The sequence below is a fragment of the Caretta caretta genome, chromosome 6 (assembly GCF_965140235.1).
Source record: "Caretta caretta isolate rCarCar2 chromosome 6, rCarCar1.hap1, whole genome shotgun sequence".
Taxonomy (NCBI): Eukaryota; Metazoa; Chordata; order Testudines; family Cheloniidae; genus Caretta; species Caretta caretta.
Window position 1 is genome coordinate 87903423 of NC_134211.1, and position 20096 is coordinate 87923518.

A 20096-nucleotide genomic window follows, 5' to 3' on the forward strand; every position below is an offset into this window, starting at 1 on the left:
TGCTATCAAGAGAGAAGTACCTCTCAGAATAACTTCTACAACTATGTAATTAGGGAAGCTCACAGAACTGCTGTTTATCGGGCTGTATAAAAGCAACCATAGAGCTCTTATGAATTATGGTCTCTTCCTTGCCTGTGATGCCAGTGCTGTTACTTTATGAACTAATTGACAAAGGGATTTGTAAGAGTGCTAAATTCAGTGAACACTTAAACTTTTTTAAAAGCTGTAAAGGAGTAATAGTTGGAGGCCCACTCAGCTGACGTTTTAAATATCCTGCATAGGAAAATCTTTTCCTAAAGTACTTTTAGGGAAATAGATTAATTATTTAATGATTCTCCAATATCTCAGACAGTGGATGTAGTATACATATTATAAGCATTGTAAAAAGAAACAGTATGTTACAAGAAAGGTAGAAAGAAGATAGTAGTATGTAATCATATGTCACTATCGTACAGTCAAAAAATCTTCCTTAAGGAAAATCTTTGAAAAGAAAACTGGTATTGTCGGGCCTGCAAAGACAATCCTTACAATTTAAAAATAAGTATTTTTACAGGAATACATTTTAGTAGCATTTTCTGAAAATTTATCTCATAAAATTAGTTTGGCTAAAAAGTTTCAACCTGGAAGAACTTGTATGAAAATAAATATTACGGCTTTGCAGATGGCGGAAATACAGAGAAGAATGGAGTCTTTAGAAAGTGAAGCAAAATCTATCCAGTCACAAGTGGCAGAAGTAAGTCAAATATCTGAGGTTTTTGTTCAAATTAGGAAAATCAATTACTAAAATAAATTGTTTCATCACAAATAAATACTCACAGGCATGACTTGACATGAATATCAATAACAGTCTTCTAGGGCTCAGTCCAACTTTTTGGTGTGTGGTAGCTGATTCATTTTACAAAAGAGCGTGGCAGTTACCATTAATTGAAAAGCACAATTACACTTTATTTTGTTAGTACACAATTATAAAACATACACTGCCAAGAAATTTATTGTAAACAGCAACAAGCTATTGGATCTTCAGATATACTGTTGAAGCAGTTTGCTTTTTTTTATTTCATTTAGGCCAAGACCACATTAAAAGTATTTCACATTAATAAAGAGAGACTTGAGACGTCTGTCCAAGATGCAATACAGGAAAACTGTCATCTTCAGGAAAGCGAGAAACAGGTAAGTTCTTCCTAGTTATGTAGTATTGTAGATATGCATGGCAGTTTCCACATAACTAAAGATATGATCCCTGCTCGAAGGAGTTCATCATCAAATTGAACATAACCAAATGATCCTGGAGATCGTGTGTGTGTATATATATTTACACACACACACCACACACAAAATCTCCAGGATATATGTTCACATATATATTTATTTATTTATTTGTTGGAATAACTTATTTTAAATACTTTCCTTGGATCTCTCTTGCGCTCTTTCTCTCAAAAGGCTTTATGGAATGTGCATGAGAGAGAGAAAAAACCTTAATAAGTAAAGTGTGAAATACTTGTTCCACCCATAAAGGGCAGCATGAAAAAAAGCAACACTGATATTGAGAGAAGGATACAAAGGGGATGGGAAAAGGTTTTGCTGAGAAAAAAGAGGTTTTTGGAAGAAATGAGAATAAAGATTTAGGCAAGTACATAGTTGAGGTACTCCACAAAAGTGGGCACCAGAAGCTTGAACTTGATTCAGATGACAAAGACAGGGTTTAAATAGGAGAATAACTTAGCAAAGTGGCAGGTGAGGAAAATACTGTTACTGCAGGAGCATTTGGGATGGAATGGAGGAGAGCATTGTAAGAAGTGGGGAGGCCAGATAGGAGGGCACTGGAGTAGTTAGGCAAGAGATAAACCAGGCAGTGAACAAGGATTTTAGTTGCTATAAACCAGAATAGGAATGGTTCATCAGCTTTGTAGTAGAAAAGAAGAGAATAGAGTTCAGAATGACACAGAAGTTGCAGGCGTGGGTGGTGGGTAGGATGTTGGAATGATCAACTAGAGCTGGTCAGAAATGTTCCAACAAAACATTTTTCTATCCGAAAATGGCAATTAGTCAGAACTGAAATGTTCTGCTGAAACATATAGACTTTGACAGAAACCAGTTTGCCAGAAACTTACCTGGTTTCCTGCTCAGCTGCCCAGCTCCTTGGCAGCTTGCCTGGTGGGGAGCTTGGGAGTAAGGGCTTCTTGGCAGCCAGCCTGGTTAGTTGCTGGGGAACCTGGGCTTCCAGGACTTCCTGGCTTCACCACAGCCCACCAGGAGGGCTTCTGCAGAGCTGGGGTGCTAGGATTGCCGGGACCATTTAAACAAATTCCATTTTGGTTCTTCTGAAATGGAATCTTTTGAAAATGTTCGACAGAAAACTTTTCATATCAGATTTTCTGTTTTAATTCAGAACAGTATTTTTGGAAATGTAAAATTTTCCGTGGAAGGGAAATTCTGGTTCTCACAAATCTCTGTTATCAACAGTGAGAATGGAAGTGTGGTGGTGGTAGAAGATGAGATTCATTTTTTGATATGTTAAGTTGTTGGTATAACAGACAAACATATGTCGTATGCAAGAGTGAACAGAGAAGTAGTTGATTGGAAGTAATCATTGTAGAGAGGGTATTGGATCAGGTAACTTGGTTATAAGGAAAAGAGGAGACCACTGGAAGAAAATTATTCTCGTGTACTTTATTTGCTTTAAGTCCATTCCTTTGGTCTTTATTCCTAATTGTACCCTTTATTGTACTCGAAATAATATACTAAGGTCAGAGAAGCAGTGCCTAATTAAAAAAGTGAACAGACCAGCGTCTTTTTATCTTTGTGACATGAATATCTTGTTGCTGTTTCACTTTTTTGAACCCAGGGGAGTTTGAATGAGGACGTTCTTTTGCTGCTTCTCCTCTGTAGAAAGGGACCGTTAAGTAAGACAATACTAAATGTTGAAAATGACGTAACTTTAATCATTTTACAAACATCAAAATCTGTTTCCATAAGGTCATAATTGACTCCTTTACAGTAATCACTTTGGAATTCCTTCTAGGTAAAATAAACTTGCATGACACATTCAAGATCAGGACATCTAGTGTACTTAGGGTTTTGTGTTCACATTTTTAATGAATTGAGCTAGTGCATGCTGCAACTTCTTTCACTCTTGTATCATATTTGGTGTACTCCCTGTGGGGGGGAAAAAGACCTTACCAATAGACCAATCAGAAAAGGAAATGAAAATTGTCTGTCTTGCTTGTTTTTCTTCCCTAATGAAAACATTGTAAGCAAATAATTTTGGTTTTCTTTAGTAGAATATACACATCCTTTTTTTTTCTTACCTTTTTTAAAGATGGAATTTCATTTTCACTCACAAGGTAACAAAAGTGTGTTTTTGTTCATGGAAATCAGTGTACTTTCTTCCTTGGTCTTATACACAAATGGGTCATAATCCTCTGGCACATCATTGCCATAACTATAACAGATCTGCTACCCTCTGAATAGATTTAATGATATGCCAAAGACAGGATTAAACATCTTAGTTTGAACAAGACAACTGTTTATAAACATTTATTATACTATTTTTTTTTTCTAATTTGAACGCTAGGAAAGCGTGCTGCCTTAGCTCACTGCAAAATCCTTGTCCTTTCCATCTGCTATAATCCTTACGGTGTACAAGAATCAGCTTTGGTGCACTGTTTCTTTGACTCTTGTTAGAATGTATTTTTAAAGTTTAGTTGCTTATCAGTGAAGGGGATTTAGTGATGATGGCAGTGTTGGAATAATGAAAACTTTCTCTTCATTTTTCACTTGTCTAATTTGACTAGTGTATGACTTTTATTACTTGAAAGGGCACATACTGTGTCAGGTGACTGTTATCATTCACTTCATTTTATCACATAAATAGGCTTGGCAGAATTAAATTTTGTATATTTTTAAAATAATTTTGATGGACAATATCAATGGTTATTTTTAAGCATTTTTTTCTATTTTCCCATGGGTGTGAAAATGTAAATGTGGGGGAATCAGACAATATCTAATGAAAGCAGATGTTAAGATTCAAAAAGTTAAAGCTTTAACTGTTTAAATTATAAATTGTCAAGATATACAGAATAAATAATCTTAAATCAAACTCTGTTCTCAGGCAACAGTTTTCTTTCTTTGGCTTTCTGTAAATTTCTGTTATCAATGGAAATACCTTTTTGTTTTGTGTGTATGGTGAAATGGACATTTACTGATTCTGATAAAAATCTAATCCTTCCAGGTTTATACACCACCTCTGTTTTATTACGTCTTTGCATTGCTTATCTTTGGCAAGCTTAAGTTTAGGCTTGCTTGTATTCTTGCATGAGGGTTCCCCTGTTTAACGCCATCTACATAGAATTGAGTGTTCTTTGATTAAAATGGATGAGTCACCCCACTCTGTAAACCTGGTATGTTTAAAGATTCCAGCTGGAGGATGAACAATAGGCTCTCAGAATCTTTCAAAAGATTCATTTAATAGTTTCTTGAGGTTTTTATATTAAATATGCAGTTTTTAAAGAACAAATTTGCTTTAGTTCTCATAATATGCAGGTGTGGTTTAATTAGCTGACATATTGCAATTCCATTTATTTTAACAAACTTGGAAGTCTGTCTATTCCTTGTTTTTTGTAGGACACTTCTGAAAATGAAATATTCCTGTAAAATTGTTAATGTAGTCCCAAAACTTGCACAACCTGGCTGCCCTTCTAATTTAACAAAAGGCTAGTTACAGTATTTTTAGTATTTAGGGTCTGCTTACATAGAGTACTCATGACTTTGATTAGTAGCAATATGTCCCTTTAAATATATTTTAACCATATGGTATTAGGTGGAAAAAAATAATTGTTAGGAAAAAATCTGTGGGTTATGTGATGAATTAAATAGCTACCCCATTTATTTTATTCAATAGAGAACTTCCAAGATAGAAATAAAAGCATTAATGGTACACTTCCCTCTCTGTTTTGTTAGGGTGAAAAGAGAACAAGTGCTGTAGCTTAAGGAGAGAGTATGGGAAATTAATGTCTTTTCACTTCAACCTATTCCCAGGAATCTGTGGATGATTAGCCAAAAACTCAATATTTTATTTTAATTGGCTTCTTTACATTCTGTATGTTTTATCTAAAACGATGATTGAAGTATTCAGCTAAACTTGCTTTTAGATATCCTAGTAACTAATTACACTAGAGAGCTAGTGCAGCTGACAATAATTTAGAGAACAGGACAATAATATAAAATGTTTCACTGAGCTCTTCAACATTACACAATCTTAAGTTCTGTTTAGTTCTCATGGACAGGTGGTGGTGGGGTTTCAAGACACTCACCCGAGATATGCTGCCTATCAGTACAGTGTACATATGGCTAATTATTGTTGAAATGTGAAAAACATTGAGAGGTTATTCCTGATTTTCAACTTGTGATAGATTCTTTATTGATCTGGTGCACTTTTTTTTTTTTTTTTTTTTAAGCTGTTACAAGAGGCTGAAGGATGGGGTGAACGATTTAGTGAATTAAATGAACAAACAAAAATCTTTGAATTATCTAAAGCAGATATGGAGGAAGCTCTGAAAAACAAGGAAAGTCAAGTCAAGGTAGATTGCTGTATTTAACACTGACTTTTTTCTGTTATAGGAGATTCTAAATATTAGGGTGAAAAGATGTTAAGCTGTCCCAATTTGTTTCTTGCATTAACTTATTTTTAGTTTTTCTTATTCTCCTCCTCCACCCCCCGACCCTCCCTGGGCAAACAAAGCTGCTTGGGTTGAGGTTTGAATTCATTGAGTCCATTGGGACACTGTCCAAAGGCTACAGACTCCTAGAATCTAAAATTTGAAATAAATAGGAATATTTGCAGTCTAAAAGATTCTTCACTTTGAAGACACTTTATATGTATAAAAAATACAGAACTCTTCAAATATCCCAGTGAGCATCATTAAGAACCTTTAGTGGTGCCCCCCTGTTGTAGTGCTTCTTGCCTGTGTTTTAATTGGTAAGTAGTGGAACACGTAGAATCCTAGATAGCTAGCCAGCTAATTTGATTTATTAATGAGAAATTACTAAAGTACAGGTTTCAGAGTAGCAGCTGTATTAGGCAGTATCCGCAAAAAGAACAGAAGCATTTATGGCACCTTAGAGACTAACAAATTTATTACAGCATAAGCTTTGGTGGGCTACAGCCCACTTCATCCGATGCATAGAATGGAACATATAGTAAGAAGATAGACCGACACACACACACAAGTTGGAAAGAGGCTAATTAGTTAAGATGAGCTATTATCAGCAGGAAAAAAAAAACTTTTGTAGTGATAATGAAGATGGCCCATTTAGACAGTTGACAAGAAGTGTGATTAACAAATTGATTAGAGCATAAGCTTTCCTGGGCTACAGCCCACTTTCATCGGATGCATAGAATGGGGCCGGTTTTGTTCAATATCTTCATAAATGATCTGGAGGATGGTGTGGATTGCACTCTCAGCAAATTTGCGGATGATACTAAACTAGGAGGAGTGGTAGATACGCTGAAGGGCAGGGATAGGATACAGAGGGACCTAGACAAATTGGAGGATTGGGCCAAAAGAAATCTGATGAGGTTCAATAAGGATAAGTGCAGGGTCCTGCACTTAGGACGGAAGAACCCAATGCACAGCTACAGACTAGGGACCGAATGGCTAGGCAGCAGTTCTGTGGAAAAGGACCTAGGGGTGACAGTGGACGAGAAGCTGGATATGAGTCAGCAGTGTGCCCTTGTTGCCAAGAAGGCCAATGGCATTTTGGGATGTATAAGTAGGGGCATAGCGAGCAGATCGAGGTACATGATCGTCCCCCTCTATTCGACATTGGTGAGGCCTCATCTGGAGTACTGTGTCCAGTTTTGGGCCCCACACTACAAGAAGGATGTGGATAAATTGGAGAGAGTCCAGTGAAGGGCAACAAAAATGATTAGGGGTCTGGAACACGTGACTTATGAGGAGAGGCTGAGGGAACTGGGATTGTTTAGTCTGCAGAAGAGAAGAATGAGGGGGGATTTGATAGCTGCTTTCAACTACCTGAGAGGTGGTTCCAGAGAGGATGGTTCTAGACTATTCTCAGTGGTAGAAGAGGACAGGACAAGGCGTAATGGTCTCAAGTTGCAGTGGGGGAGGTTTAGGTTGGATATTAGGAAAAACTTTTTCACTAGGAGGGTGGTGAAACACTGGAATGCGTTACCTAGGGAGGTGGTAGAATCTCCTTCCTTAGAAGTTTTTAAGGTCAGGCTTGACAAAGCCCTGGCTGGGATGATTTAATTGGGGATTGGTCCTGCTTTGAGCAGGGGGTTGGACTAGATGACCTCCTGAGGTCCCTTCCAACCCTGATATTCTATGATAACTCACACCTTCTTTTCAGCTGTCTAAATGGGCCATCTTGATTATCATTACAGAAGTGTTTTTTCTCCTGCTGATAATAGCTCATCTTACCTAATTAGCCTCTCACAGTTTGTATGGCAACTTCCAGTTTATCTTTGTGTGTGTGTGTGTACTATATGTTTGTTCCATTCTATGCAGCCGATGAAGTGGGCTGTAGCCCATGAAAGCTTATGCTCTAATAAATTTGTTAGTCTGTCTAACGTGCCACAAGTACTCCTGTTCTTTAATAAAGTACAGTAAAAAGTTGAAAATATGACTTGGTGTGGTAGTCAAAGTTTCACTGCCTGTATTTCATTTTGGATTTTAATTTTATTTATTTTTGGTAATATCTAGTCATTGACAGAATGTTTATTGAAGATGAAAGACTGGAGCACAGCAATAGGAGAAGACAACACTGAAGATAACCACTGGGATGTTGATATAACAGAAAATGGTGAGCTTTTAGGTACAATCTGGACAACTTCTTTTCTAAGCCCCCCCCCCCCCCCCCCAAAAAAAAAAAGGTTAATTGGGAAAAGAGAATAACTAGACCTTACACAAAGCTTGTAATTAAATTAATTTGTTAAAGGTAGAAGCTGGATTTCTTAACCCTGCATTCTAATATGGTTTGCAAATGTGCTCCTCTAGAATACTAAACGCATCCTGCATTGCCATTTTTTCCTCAGTCAGCTCAGCTGATGCTTAATCAGCTGGGGAAGAAATCTGCCTGTGTTAATATGTCAGAAGAGCGTCAGCTTTAATTTTTCCTTTCCACACTGAGAGTGTCACTCTCACTTAGCTTTGGCTTCCACCACACTAAGCACAATTTTTATGAAAAATATATTCAGTAATTAGGAGTAGTACGTGTACATTCCAGTCAAAACATATCACAGTGCTGTTTGTGATTTCACTGTTCTTTTTTTTATGCTCTTAATTAGATGATCAGCAGAAACGAACTATAAAGAAGTTGATCTATGCTGCTAAGGTATGTAGTCACACTTTATGATGTACTGATTTTAAAAGTTTGGAGGGAAGAGGTCAGAATAAAAACGAGGAATAAAGAAAACTGCTATTTACTAGATGTAACACCATGATGGCATGTACTTTAATGGACATATATAATTGTATCAACGTAAACAAAGTTCAGGGTGTCTGTTTTTTCTAAATATTTTTTACCATACTTAAACAATCTTAATTGACACTTTTTTTCTTTGCCAGGTCTAGAATGAATGCAACCTGCCCTGTCCTTCTGAAATAGGGTATTAGCTGATTGCATTTCCAAGCAGTAATCAATTAACGTTACAGCCATAACATAACATTCTGACTTTAGTATTGTATTATCTGAGAAATACAGTCAAGTAGAACTGAGTCTTTTTCCTGCAGTAATGTTCTCACACTTAATTCCTTTTTTATTTTAATATAGTTAAATGCTTGTTTAAAAACTCTGGAAGTAGAAAGAAATCAAGTATATTTAAAACTGGCAGATGAAGATAAAGCTAAAGAAGAACTTACAGGTAATTAGATTATTTTGTTTTAAAAATAACGGATATTTTTAAATAAGAGAAGCTATTCATGTCCTTAAATAACTCTGGCTTATTCATTCAGTTTTTGTGGAAAAAATATTAAGTTTACAGTAATAGCTAAAAATCCATTAAATCTGAATTGAAGTGACTTCACTAGTTCTAAAAATTTGGTCTTAAAAGATTAAGTGGCTAAAACTACAGCAATAATATAGACTTGATATGCCATTTTTAATTTGTTACCCCAGTTCACTGTTGAAAATGCAAGAGTTTCCACTAAAAATAAATATACTGAAAATCTTTTTTCAATATTGCTATTGAAAATATGTTTAATGGCTTTCATTGGTATCTTTAATTGTGAAACTCATTGCTAATAAAGTTCATTATATAATATAAGCGATTAGTTCATTATATTTAGTTGGAATACAACATTACTTTCTTCTAAAAATATTCTTGCCTGGAAAGTACATAGTCACCTCTTTTCCTTTGGACAAAATCTACAAAGATTTCATTCTAAGGAAATATATTTTTAAAATAAAATTAGTGCAACTGTATACATCTTGCATCTAATTAGCCAATGCCTTTAACCTAAATAACAACACTATCAACAGAAAATTGGACTCAATTTAAAATGCCATATGCCTGGTGGCCTTTTGGATTATTCTGTCCTCTAATGCAGCAGTTTTTCCCCCGACAACTTTTAAGGGTCTCCTATGCTGACCCATCAAATTGATGTCCTTCTAGACTGACTGTAGCCTTTTTCCCCATTCGAGCCTTTGAACTTCAGAGGCTTAAGTATATTGAAAGGAAGCATGGTTTGCAACTGAATAAATAAGGAGATTGACATTTAAATTATCTCCTTGCTCCATGTTGTTAACTATCATGATGCTTCAGGGTTAACCCCAACTGGGATGAATGGGGCATTTCTACACTTCTGTGAACTACTGTTCATGCTGCTTGTCATCTTGAGCACACTTGAACAAATAATAATAATAGAAAACCTAAAAATTTAGATTATGGATCTCAAAATGGCATCCTCCAGAGAAAAGTTCTGACTTTCTGAGCCATTCCAACCACAGATGGGGAAACAGAGCTTAAGTAACTAAGCCAAAGTCATATCAAGTATGTGTTAAATCTGGAAGAAGTATTCAGAACTCCTGACTCCCTGTCCTGTACTAAGACCAGTAAGCAATACTGTTTCTCAACTGTGCAGTCTGTGGAAATATATCACAATGCAAAAAACTAAACCGTATTCTGTGGACTGTAGGGCGATGTTTCCCTACGTTATTTCCCAAATGTCAAACAGGCCTTCATTAATAAAACTTTAAAGTCCTTGACTTGCAATGTTTTTTACTTTCTAAAATGTTCTGATTTTGTTTTAACTTCATAAAGTGTGCACGTTATTCAGCTGTCTCTAACTTTGACAGAACGCATTGAAAACCTCCAACGTGAGCAAGTCTCCTTGCAGTCTGAAAATGCACATTTTGAAAGTGAACTTCAAAAGCTTCAACAAAAGCTTAAAGTAATGACAGAGCTATATCAAGAAAATGAAATGAAATTACACAGGTACGGATACCGCTATGTTTTTATATTAAGCATTTAATGATTGATTAAGGGAAGATTGTAAATTTGTTGATACATTTAAATTGAAAAGTCAAAATGACTTCCCAATTTGTTGAAAGATAATTGTCATAACTGTAGTTTATATCAACCAGATTCCTTATAATTTGGCTGAAAGTACAGTATACATATGAAAACCTGAGCATTTGTGGTAAACTGATATATAGCTGAATAAACAAATAGATTTTTACATCTTTGTTTTTTGATTCGGATGTGATTATTATTTATTTATTTTTTTTTTTGAAGTGATGGATGAAATATATTGGGAAAGTCCATGATACTAATCTTGAAATGCTTGTATAAGAAGGGACTGTATACCTCTTGTGTATTTAACACTGTAACTGTTTATGGGAACAGGTGAGGGGTATTTATTTTTAAATGTGCTTGTGTGCAAAAGTGTGTTGTACCAATTAGACAATTATAGCCTATTTCAGCTGGTTAAAGAGCTAACCTTTACAGTAGAACCTCAGAGTTACAAACTGACCAGTCAATCACACACCTCATTTGGAACTGGAAACACACAATCAGGCGGCAGCAGCAGAGACGGAAAAAAAAACAAACAACCCCCCACCAAATTTAGTATAGTACTGTTAAACATAAACTACTAAAAAATAAAGGAAAAGCAGCATTTTTCTTCTGCATAATAAAGTTTCAAAGCTGTATTAAAATCAATGTTCAGTTGTAAACTTTTGAAAGAACAACCATATGTTTTGTTCAGTTTTATGAACATTTCAGAGTTACGAATAACCTCCATTCCTGAGGGGTTTGTAACTCTGAGGTTCCTGTATTTACTTACAATGGCCGACACAACTTTGGGCCGGCAAAAACTAGCATCCTGGGAAGTACAATACATTTTAAAAATGTTGTAATTATGGATAAACTGGACTTTTGTTTAGAGAAGAGGGAATAGTAAAGTTTTCAAAGGCACTTAAGTCACTTTTGAAACTTCAACAGACCTATTATGTGTTTAACTCTATCAGTTGGCTAGGACAGTCATTCAATAGTGAAATAGCAAGGTGACAATTGCAAACTATACTGACATTTCTCAGAAAAAATGATTAAATATGCATCAGTCATTGGTTTGCATAGCGCACTATATACGTGAATTTGGGGAGAGGCTAGGGCATGACTAGTAGTTCAACATTTATGCAGCCTAGTGGTCAAGAACCCATGTGTAGGGGAGAATGGTTAATGGTTCCTATTCTAGCCTGTGGGCTGAATGTTCTGCAGAGCTGCCTTATGTGCATCAGAGTTAATTTGAGTGCAGTGATAGTCCTGGTATTACTTTTACTGTTCCAGATTTTAATAATTAATAGCTAATGAGCTATGTAAACAAGTTTTAAAACACTATACTTACACACCACAACCTCTTTCTGCTTCTGTGGGTGAATATCACACTAAATAATCTCTCTGCTGAGGGAATAACTGCAAAATTATTATTTGAGGTACAGCTAACCATACTGTCTGTGTGTTTAAAGGAAACTAACAGTAGAGGAGAGAGAGCGGTTACAGAAAGAAGAAAAACTCTCTAAAGTAGATGAGAAAATTAATCATGCTGCAGAAGAACTAAACAGTTACAGGTACTTACAAATTTTTATTTACTGTTGGTGTTTTCTCTACAGTTTACAAAATCCACAAGAGACTTAGTAAATTTACTTATTATAATGCATTGTTACACAATATATTCTGTCATAGTGTTCCCCCCCACAAAAAATGTCCATGCTTTTTATAGTTATCCTAGCTTATACAAATGAAGACTGTGTGTGTGTGTGTGTGTGTGTGTGTGATAGGATAAATACACATGACACTCAAGTGCCCAGTGGCAGGCTCTCTCTCTTCTTCCATCAGTGTGTAGAATCTAAAATTTTGTATTCTTATAATGGGTCACTCCATTTTGTTTGCAAAGCAGGGTAGGTAGGATAGTTTGTCTTTGAGGTTCCCAAAGTATGGCATGATTCTTCAGCCTTTACTCCCCTTGGAAGTTGGTGACTTTTTGAGCACAATTTGATGACTTTAGAACAGGATTCTCGACCTTTTTTCTTTCTGAGGCCCCCCACAACATGCTATAAAAACTCCATGGCCCACCTGTGCCACAATAACTGCATATAAAAGCCAGGGCCGGCTTTACGGGGTAGCAAGCTGGGAAATTGCCTGGGGCCCCATGCCGTCGGGGGCACTGTGAGCTAAGTTGCTCAGGCTTCTGCTTCAGCCCCATGCAGTGGGACTCTGGATTTCTGCTGTGGGCCCCAGCAAGTCTAAGACTGGTCCTGCTTGGTGGACCCCCTGAAACCTGCTCGTGGCCACCCCAGCGAGCCCCGGACCCTGGTTGAGAACCACTGCTTTAGAAGGTTCTGCTGATCAGTTAATTGATTAAAGCAGTTCCTAGAATAATGTTGCCATTCTTGATGTTAGTACCCTAAAGAGTAAACAAAAATGCTCAGTTCAAAACACAATCTGTCCTTCCATATTTAGGCAAAATATGAAGTAGGAGGGAAATTTTATTTTAAAGTTTCTAAGAGGATATTGCAGATAGTGGAACATAATTAAATTCTGTGCTTACCTTGGGTCTAATCTTTTGGGTGTGCCTGAGCTGTGTTTAACACAGGGCCCGAAGGAGGATGTAGGTGTGGGTGGGAGGGTTGAAGAAAAATGGCCTTATATCACCTTTTTATGTACCCTTTTCCTGGGTCATTTTGGTCCCTAGTGCAACTTGCAGCAATCCTTAAGTCTCTAATGACCCTCAAGGGGCAACTCTGGCAGCTGGTAACTGCAGGTATGCAAAAATGCACTGCCTATACTAGGTGCTGCAAAGAGTAGGGCTGACTCTGCGGGCTCTACATCACTGGAGGAATTCCCCTATGCCAGAGAAATCTTCAGCTTGTCACTTAGACCACCTTTTCCAGTCTTCTTTGCACCACTTCCACAGGGCCTAGGATCTATCTCTCCTCCCCACTCCCCTCTTCTTATTCATCCTTTTTTAAGTTGGCCTTGGTCATAGGTAACAATAGTGTTGTTTGTGTATAAACTCAGAGTTATTCATTTGCAGTGTCACTATCTGTGGTGGTATTCATATTTAAAATTGTATTCTCTAACATTTTTATTACAGACAACGAGCAAAAGATCTAGAAGAAGAGCTAGACAGAACCATTCAGTCTTATCAGAGTCAGGTATATACTTTACATTGACTTAACTGGCATTTTGCCATACTCAGGAATAATACAATTGACTTTCAACTTGAAACTACCACTTTAAAGCTGCTTGCAGTGCTTTATTTGGTTAATGTCATCAGACATACCTTAATATAAATTACAATTAGCAAAGACTACCAAGTGGGTGGTATTTTTGAGTAAGAGTATAACTTCTCAGTTTAAACTCTGGGGGCCTGTTCATTTTGTATCAGAAAATAGCCTTGAAGTCTTAATTTATTTTTTTGTGTCAGATGAATAACTTATTTTAAATGTATTCTAATGCATATCTCTCTCTAATAGATTACTTCACATGAGAAAAAAGCTCACGATAACTGGGTAAGTTCCAAATATTAAAATTTCTCAGCTCTGTTATGGAAAAATTACAGTGCTCTTCAAACTGCTGAACAGACTGCCTTATACCTTGACTTTAGTGGAGTGTTTATAGACAAAACTATTCATTAAATATTTTTGTTAGTAGGTTTCTGAATGACAAATCTTTTGGGTTTTTTTTATCAGATAAAATAGCTGTAGTAATTAAACCAAGTCTCTTTAATTCTGCCAGAATGTTACAAAATCACTTGCTATATAAATAAATCCACTGGAACAAGATGTTGTTTAACAATTGTTTGATGTTTTGTAAATAAACTTTTTGGCCTTGTTTCAATGCCATTTTAATAAATTCCCTGGCTGTACTGTTCTGCCTTTATCTAATAGTAAAAGACATTTTGTCCTGTGATAACATTCTGCTCAGTTGCTTTTTTTGTTGTTGTAAGAATATAATTGCAAAATCCATTTATCTCTTCTCCTTAAACTAGAAAATGAAAATATCTCACTACTAATAAATATTTCAGTCTGGCAAAGGGGTCTACATAGGAGAGAATCCTATTGATAGGTTTCAGAGTAACCTTGTTAATTGGATTCTGTGCTAGGGTACTCCCCATACTGCCCTAGCTCTTTTTGCAGGTTTTCAAATAGACCTTATTTACGTCTTAAAACTTGCCTGCTTATATTTTGGAGATGCAGTGTAGCCATAATACTTGAATGGTGTGGATTTTTTTTTTGTTTCCCCATGGCCAACTTTAATGTGTGCCTTAAAGAATCTATAAGTCAGGATAGGTAAGGTTAGATTCTGACCTCGAATATTCACATGCAGCTTCCATTGAAATCAGAGTTGTGTGCATGTAACCGTGGGAATAGTTTGGCCCTTTGTAAGATAAAATAAGCTCTTTTATTCAAGAAAAGAACAAAAGACCGCATTTCATCCCCTCTTCCCTTCACTGTTAGATACAAACTTAGATTTTTTTCATTTGCTTGCTCTTTCTTTGTTTCAGAGGTAAGTGATAGTGGATGAATTTCAAATAATCTTTTTAGGATTTTTTCATTGTTATTGCACAGTTCTTATGAATACATTAAAAAGAATAATTAACATCTAACATTATTTGATCTTGTTTTAACTTGAGATCTTAAGTTTACACATTTGCTGTCAAGATTACAATAAGTTTATAATGCTTGTTTTGGATTCTATAAGGTCAATAGTATTAGTAACTTAACTTCTTGACTTCCTTTGATTTGCACTATTTTTAAATATGGCAAAAATCTGATGTGGAGTGTAGCCTCTTAAGATTCCCAATAAGACTGATTCTAATCATGTGATGTTTTAACAACTGACTTCAGTGGAATTGCTAATAACTTACACTGATTGTGAAAAATACCTAGGAGTTTCAACCTCCCCTAAGTCAGAGTTTCCTAGTATGTGTTTTCTATTGGATGGTTATTAAAAATATTATGCTGGTTTTTGCTGGTGAAATCCAATATATGTACCTTTTGCACTTTCCTAAAAAGTACATGTGATAATTTCCCCTACACTTTATAGACCTGTTTCATGTTACGAGCAACAGGCCTACAAATTATCAGTTAGAAATACTTACTGGAAATCCAGGAGGTGTACTAGTTATGAAATATTTAATTGAGTAGGTTTTTTTTCCTAAAGCTGACAGCCCGGGCAGCGGAAAGACATCTTAATGATCTGAGAAAAGAAAATGCACACAACAGACAAAAGTAAGTACTGTACTGGATAGATTCTGAACAGTATAATTTAGCTGTAATTTTGATCTTTCTGAAAGAGTGAGTGGAAAAGCATAAAACCAGAACTGACACAGCTACAAATGGGTGTGGGTAAATTATTTTTCAGACTGTGCATGACTTAACATGCCATGGTCCTTCATGTATTTTCAGTAGAATACCCTTAACTAATGAGTCCACAGGTTTGTAGAAATGCAGCTGTTCGCCCTGTCCTGTTTTTCTTCTCTGTGTTAGTAATGTTCTGTGATAATGGAAAACCTTGGATGGGTGGTGGAAACATTTCTGAGTGACTGATACTTCGTAGAAATGGAGAACTGTTGAGAGTCTAGACTGAGCAGGAGTGATTTCTTAGCTACACAACAGTACAAATTGCACCAGCAACAATCAGATTGCACAATGTTCGTAGCATGGTACACCTTCAGTCTCCTCTCCATAGTTAAAATGGTAGAAGGAACATTAGTCCATCTTGGCATAGAAACTGTTGGAGAGAATGTTATTCTGTTTCGGTAATGAAAGAAGAGGATAAATGAAATGTAACTATGGTTATAGTATGTGAATGTAAGATCTGGTTAAAAATACTGAAATTAAATACCTGTTTTGAGAAAGATAGCACCAGGAATTTGTTAAATGATCTCCTATATTAACCAGGAACATTGATTACTGAATGTTTGTACTCTTAAAATTGAGTACTGTTTACTTATTTAATAGACCGTTTAAAAATCCTTGAAATGAGGTTTACAGTAACCGAGGATAATGTGATGTTGGGGCTTGTAACATTTGTTCCATTTGTTAATGTGTGAATTACAATTTTTACCTTTCAGTATAAAGGTAGATGAGTATTTTGAGGAATACTTAAATTGATAACTTGTTCTATGTTTGACAATTATTATTTGTAATTTATTTCATTAGCTAATGTAATATCTTTGATACCACCTAGGAAATGGAATTCTAGATTAATTTTATATTTCAGTAGAAATGTTGGTGGAGAATGATGGATTTCCAGGAAACTGGTATGATTTTTTTTATAAAGTTAGTAACTTTTTTTGTTCTTCCCATATTTACAGATTAACTGAAATGGAATTTAGATTTGACCTTTTAGAAAAAGATCCTCACGCTCTTGATGTCCCAGTTAGACCATTTGGCAGAGGTACAGTGGAGTTTTTTAAACTCATTTTTTTTTTTGCATTGTAAAATACTACAGGTGTGGTGTGGTGGTGATATTTTGGCTCTCTTCCCCCTCCCCCACCCCCCCCACCAGCATATTCATAACTGTAAGCACAGCAAGCATTTGTGCATGCAACTATCACCTCTTTTTTTTTTTTTAAAGCTGACCCTCAGTGAATACATTATTCTAGATCACTTAAACATTTTTCTACTGGGTATTTAGTCTAAAATAAGAATTTTGAAATGCCTTTGAAATTAGACCACATCGTGGTTTCATTCTAGAACACATAACAAAACCACCCGATTCATTTCACTTGTGACCCAAGATTTGAATTTAAATTGTGAAAAGTAAACTATTTATGCAGTTTTTAACACTGAATTTGAATATTTTGTTTTAACTGTTCCAGAGCATTCCCCATATGGACCCTCACCCATGGGCCGGCCTTCATCTGAAACAAGAGCTTTTCTTTCCCCGCCAACCTTATTGGAGGGCCCTTTAAGACTTTCACCTATGCTTCCAGGTGGTGGAGGAAGAGGTACAATTCTCAAATTTCAAAACATCTCTATTCTGAATTTCATTCTCCTCTATTAATCTATCTTACCTTTTTTTCTCCTGATGGTGACCTGCAAAAGTATTTAAAAACAGCCAATTCAGTATAAAATGAAATCCCCAGATAAACATGAAAATAATTTTCCCGCTCATTTTTAAAGCAGTCCATTATGTAATATCGGTAGCAATACTGGATCACTAAACTATGGTATTACTCCTTGTGGCATCACTTTGTACAGAAGTGTAGGGAAACAGGCAAATTTGGTCTCTTTTGGACAGACAGGGATGCTGCCTGAGCCTTTCCTCCTTTACGGAGGTAGAATTCCTGCTCAGTCTCGTTCCACGATCAGCAACAAGAGTTGGTCAGTGACATCATTAGTTTCCTGAAGAGAGTGCTGCTGCTCCCAGCTCAAAGAATAGTGGTCTGAAAATGACAAAGGGAGGGGGAGTGCACCTATGCACTCAAAACAGTGTGGGACAATCCTAATGGGGCTGGCAAGAAATATGTCTCTCTGGGAAGTGAGGTAGGGCTTGAAGGAAGGATTAGCTTCCTCCCCCTGCCCCTCCCCCCACAAAAAAAAATACAAATCTGTGGCAGCCTTTGTTCAGGAGAACACCACTGTCCCACAGATGTAAGAGAGGGAGAGAATCTGTGACTCCCTTCACCTCTGTCTCTCACAAATTCTGTGGTGGTCTTTGCAACCATAAGAGAACTGGAGGAATGGGGATAAGGTGAAGTGTTGCAAGGGAGCTCAGCAGTTTGTTACAATGCAGTGAGAGTGGAAGTCTCTGGTTCATTACTCTTTGCAGAAGCTGCTTCTCCAATTACTACTATTGTGTCTGCCCCAATGACATATTCGGACCCAACTTGCTTGGAGATGAGATCCTTCTACTTGTGAAGATGAGCAGCAGATCAGCTTAGGATGCTAAACAATCAAATTCAATTAAAATAGCATTTTAAAATGAATAATTGAGGCCAGCTGCACTTCAAGGTTAACAATTTAAGTTCTTAGAACTTTGAATATGCAGACTGAAGATGGAAAGTTCGGCCTTAGCTATATCACATTTAAAACCTGGTCTCTTAATTAATAATTTATTATATAAATAGGAGAAACTGGAATTTTTTATACACCTTTACATTACAAATACCTTCAAATTTGAAGAGAAACAGTACAGTAGTTATTAACAGTTGAATGGTCTCCAGGATGATTTGGTCCTCTCTGGGGGACAGTAGGAAGGAATGAAAGTTTCAACTTGTTCACTTTAAAGTGCAGTTCTACTGTGAAAAGGGACTATGTATGCATAGTCCTGCCTATTTATTTTAGTGACAGAAATAAGTACCTACCATTCATTTCATGCTGCAGAGCCAGTGAAGCTGAGCGAGCAAGGTATTTTAAAAGAAATTGGTAACTAAGTTCTGATTGTATAATCTTTTCGTAATTTTGTGTAAGACAGAAAATAGCTTGACTTTCAGATTCCAGGCTGTTTGAGGTGCTGACAGTGAGGAAGGGTAATTGAAACTCAAAATGACATCATGGAGTTTCATATTTGTGTCATTTTTTTCAGCGCAAATCACGCTTTTTTTAAAGGGAAACGAACAACTTACAAGAGTTATTTTATAAAATAATTAATAAAGTAGTTTCACCTACTACTCAGCTCCTGAGTTTTCCTTCCCATTTTTTGTGGTGTTGCCACACTTACAATAAAACTCTCTTTCCCTATTTCTTCTGATCTGTGAAACCAACTTTACATGTTCTAATCTCCTTTGATTCTCTTCTCTTCCGGCTTTTGAAAGTGTTGCTCACTAGAATGGTGGGTTAAAAAAATTGAGTTTTTTTCTTTTAATTTGACCATGTCCCTTCAAGTTACAGGGGACTGACACTGAGAAGAACTTTTAACAAGAAGGTACCAGCTTCACTGATTGGAATGATAGGAGGATTTATAATATACTTTTTAAAAAGAAGAGGACTCTGAATATATTATAGATTCATCTTTTAAGGAATTAAGCTTTTATTTCTTTAAGCAAACCTTTTAAACACTTTCAGTAAACATGACAACTATGCTGATGCAGCAATTACGGTGAATCATGACAATTCACCTGGTAAATTGTCCTGCTTTAGCTATGCTTCTACCACATACTTAAAGTACTGGCACTTTTTTTCTTACTATTGACAGACAGTGACGTTTGCTGCAACACATTATTAAAATGTTGGAATAAACTGATATCTTATTTCTTTAATAAGGATCAAGAGGAGCAGGGAACCCTGCCATGTATGAAGCTGCTAATGAAAGAGGAGAATTGAGCTCTGACAGGTTATCTGATCCCCACAGAGCACCTTCAGACACTGGGTCCCTATCACCTCCATGGGATAGAGATCGTAGGATAATGCTGCCATCATCAGGTAAATAAATATCCTGGGCCATCAGATATTTGTAAAAATGTAATTATAAGAATATTGGAAACTGATGTGTATTCAGATACTAGCTACATTTTAAAAAGACATTCACAGTCACTGCTTTCTACCTAACTTTGACATGTAACCCTGCTTTCTGTGCACAAGGGAGAATATACTGCAACACGTGAACGGTATAATAGTAGGTT

General features: G+C 36.3%; 1 protein-coding gene across 6 annotated transcripts in view; it reads left to right on the forward strand.

The window, feature by feature from the left end:
• Positions 1-20096, forward strand: part of MIA2 (MIA SH3 domain ER export factor 2) — a 68345-nt gene that overhangs the window by 40603 nt on the left and 7646 nt on the right. For 5 of the 6 annotated variants that reach the window (XM_048855942.2, XM_048855944.2, XM_048855945.2 and 2 more), the window contains 14 exons: positions 662-733; positions 1066-1170; positions 5457-5579; positions 7725-7836; positions 8309-8355; positions 8794-8884; positions 10318-10456; positions 11989-12090; positions 13617-13677; positions 13999-14034; positions 15689-15756; positions 16845-16927; positions 17352-17480; positions 19738-19896. In XM_048855942.2, coding sequence (XP_048711899.2) covers positions 662-733; positions 1066-1170; positions 5457-5579; positions 7725-7836; positions 8309-8355; positions 8794-8884; positions 10318-10456; positions 11989-12090; positions 13617-13677; positions 13999-14034; positions 15689-15756; positions 16845-16927; positions 17352-17480; positions 19738-19896 — 1327 coding nt within the window. The remainder of the gene's footprint in view (positions 1-661; positions 734-1065; positions 1171-5456; positions 5580-7724; positions 7837-8308; positions 8356-8793; positions 8885-10317; positions 10457-11988; positions 12091-13616; positions 13678-13998; positions 14035-15688; positions 15757-16844; positions 16928-17351; positions 17481-19737; positions 19897-20096) is intronic. The other variant, XM_048855943.2, reaches the window with a different exon arrangement.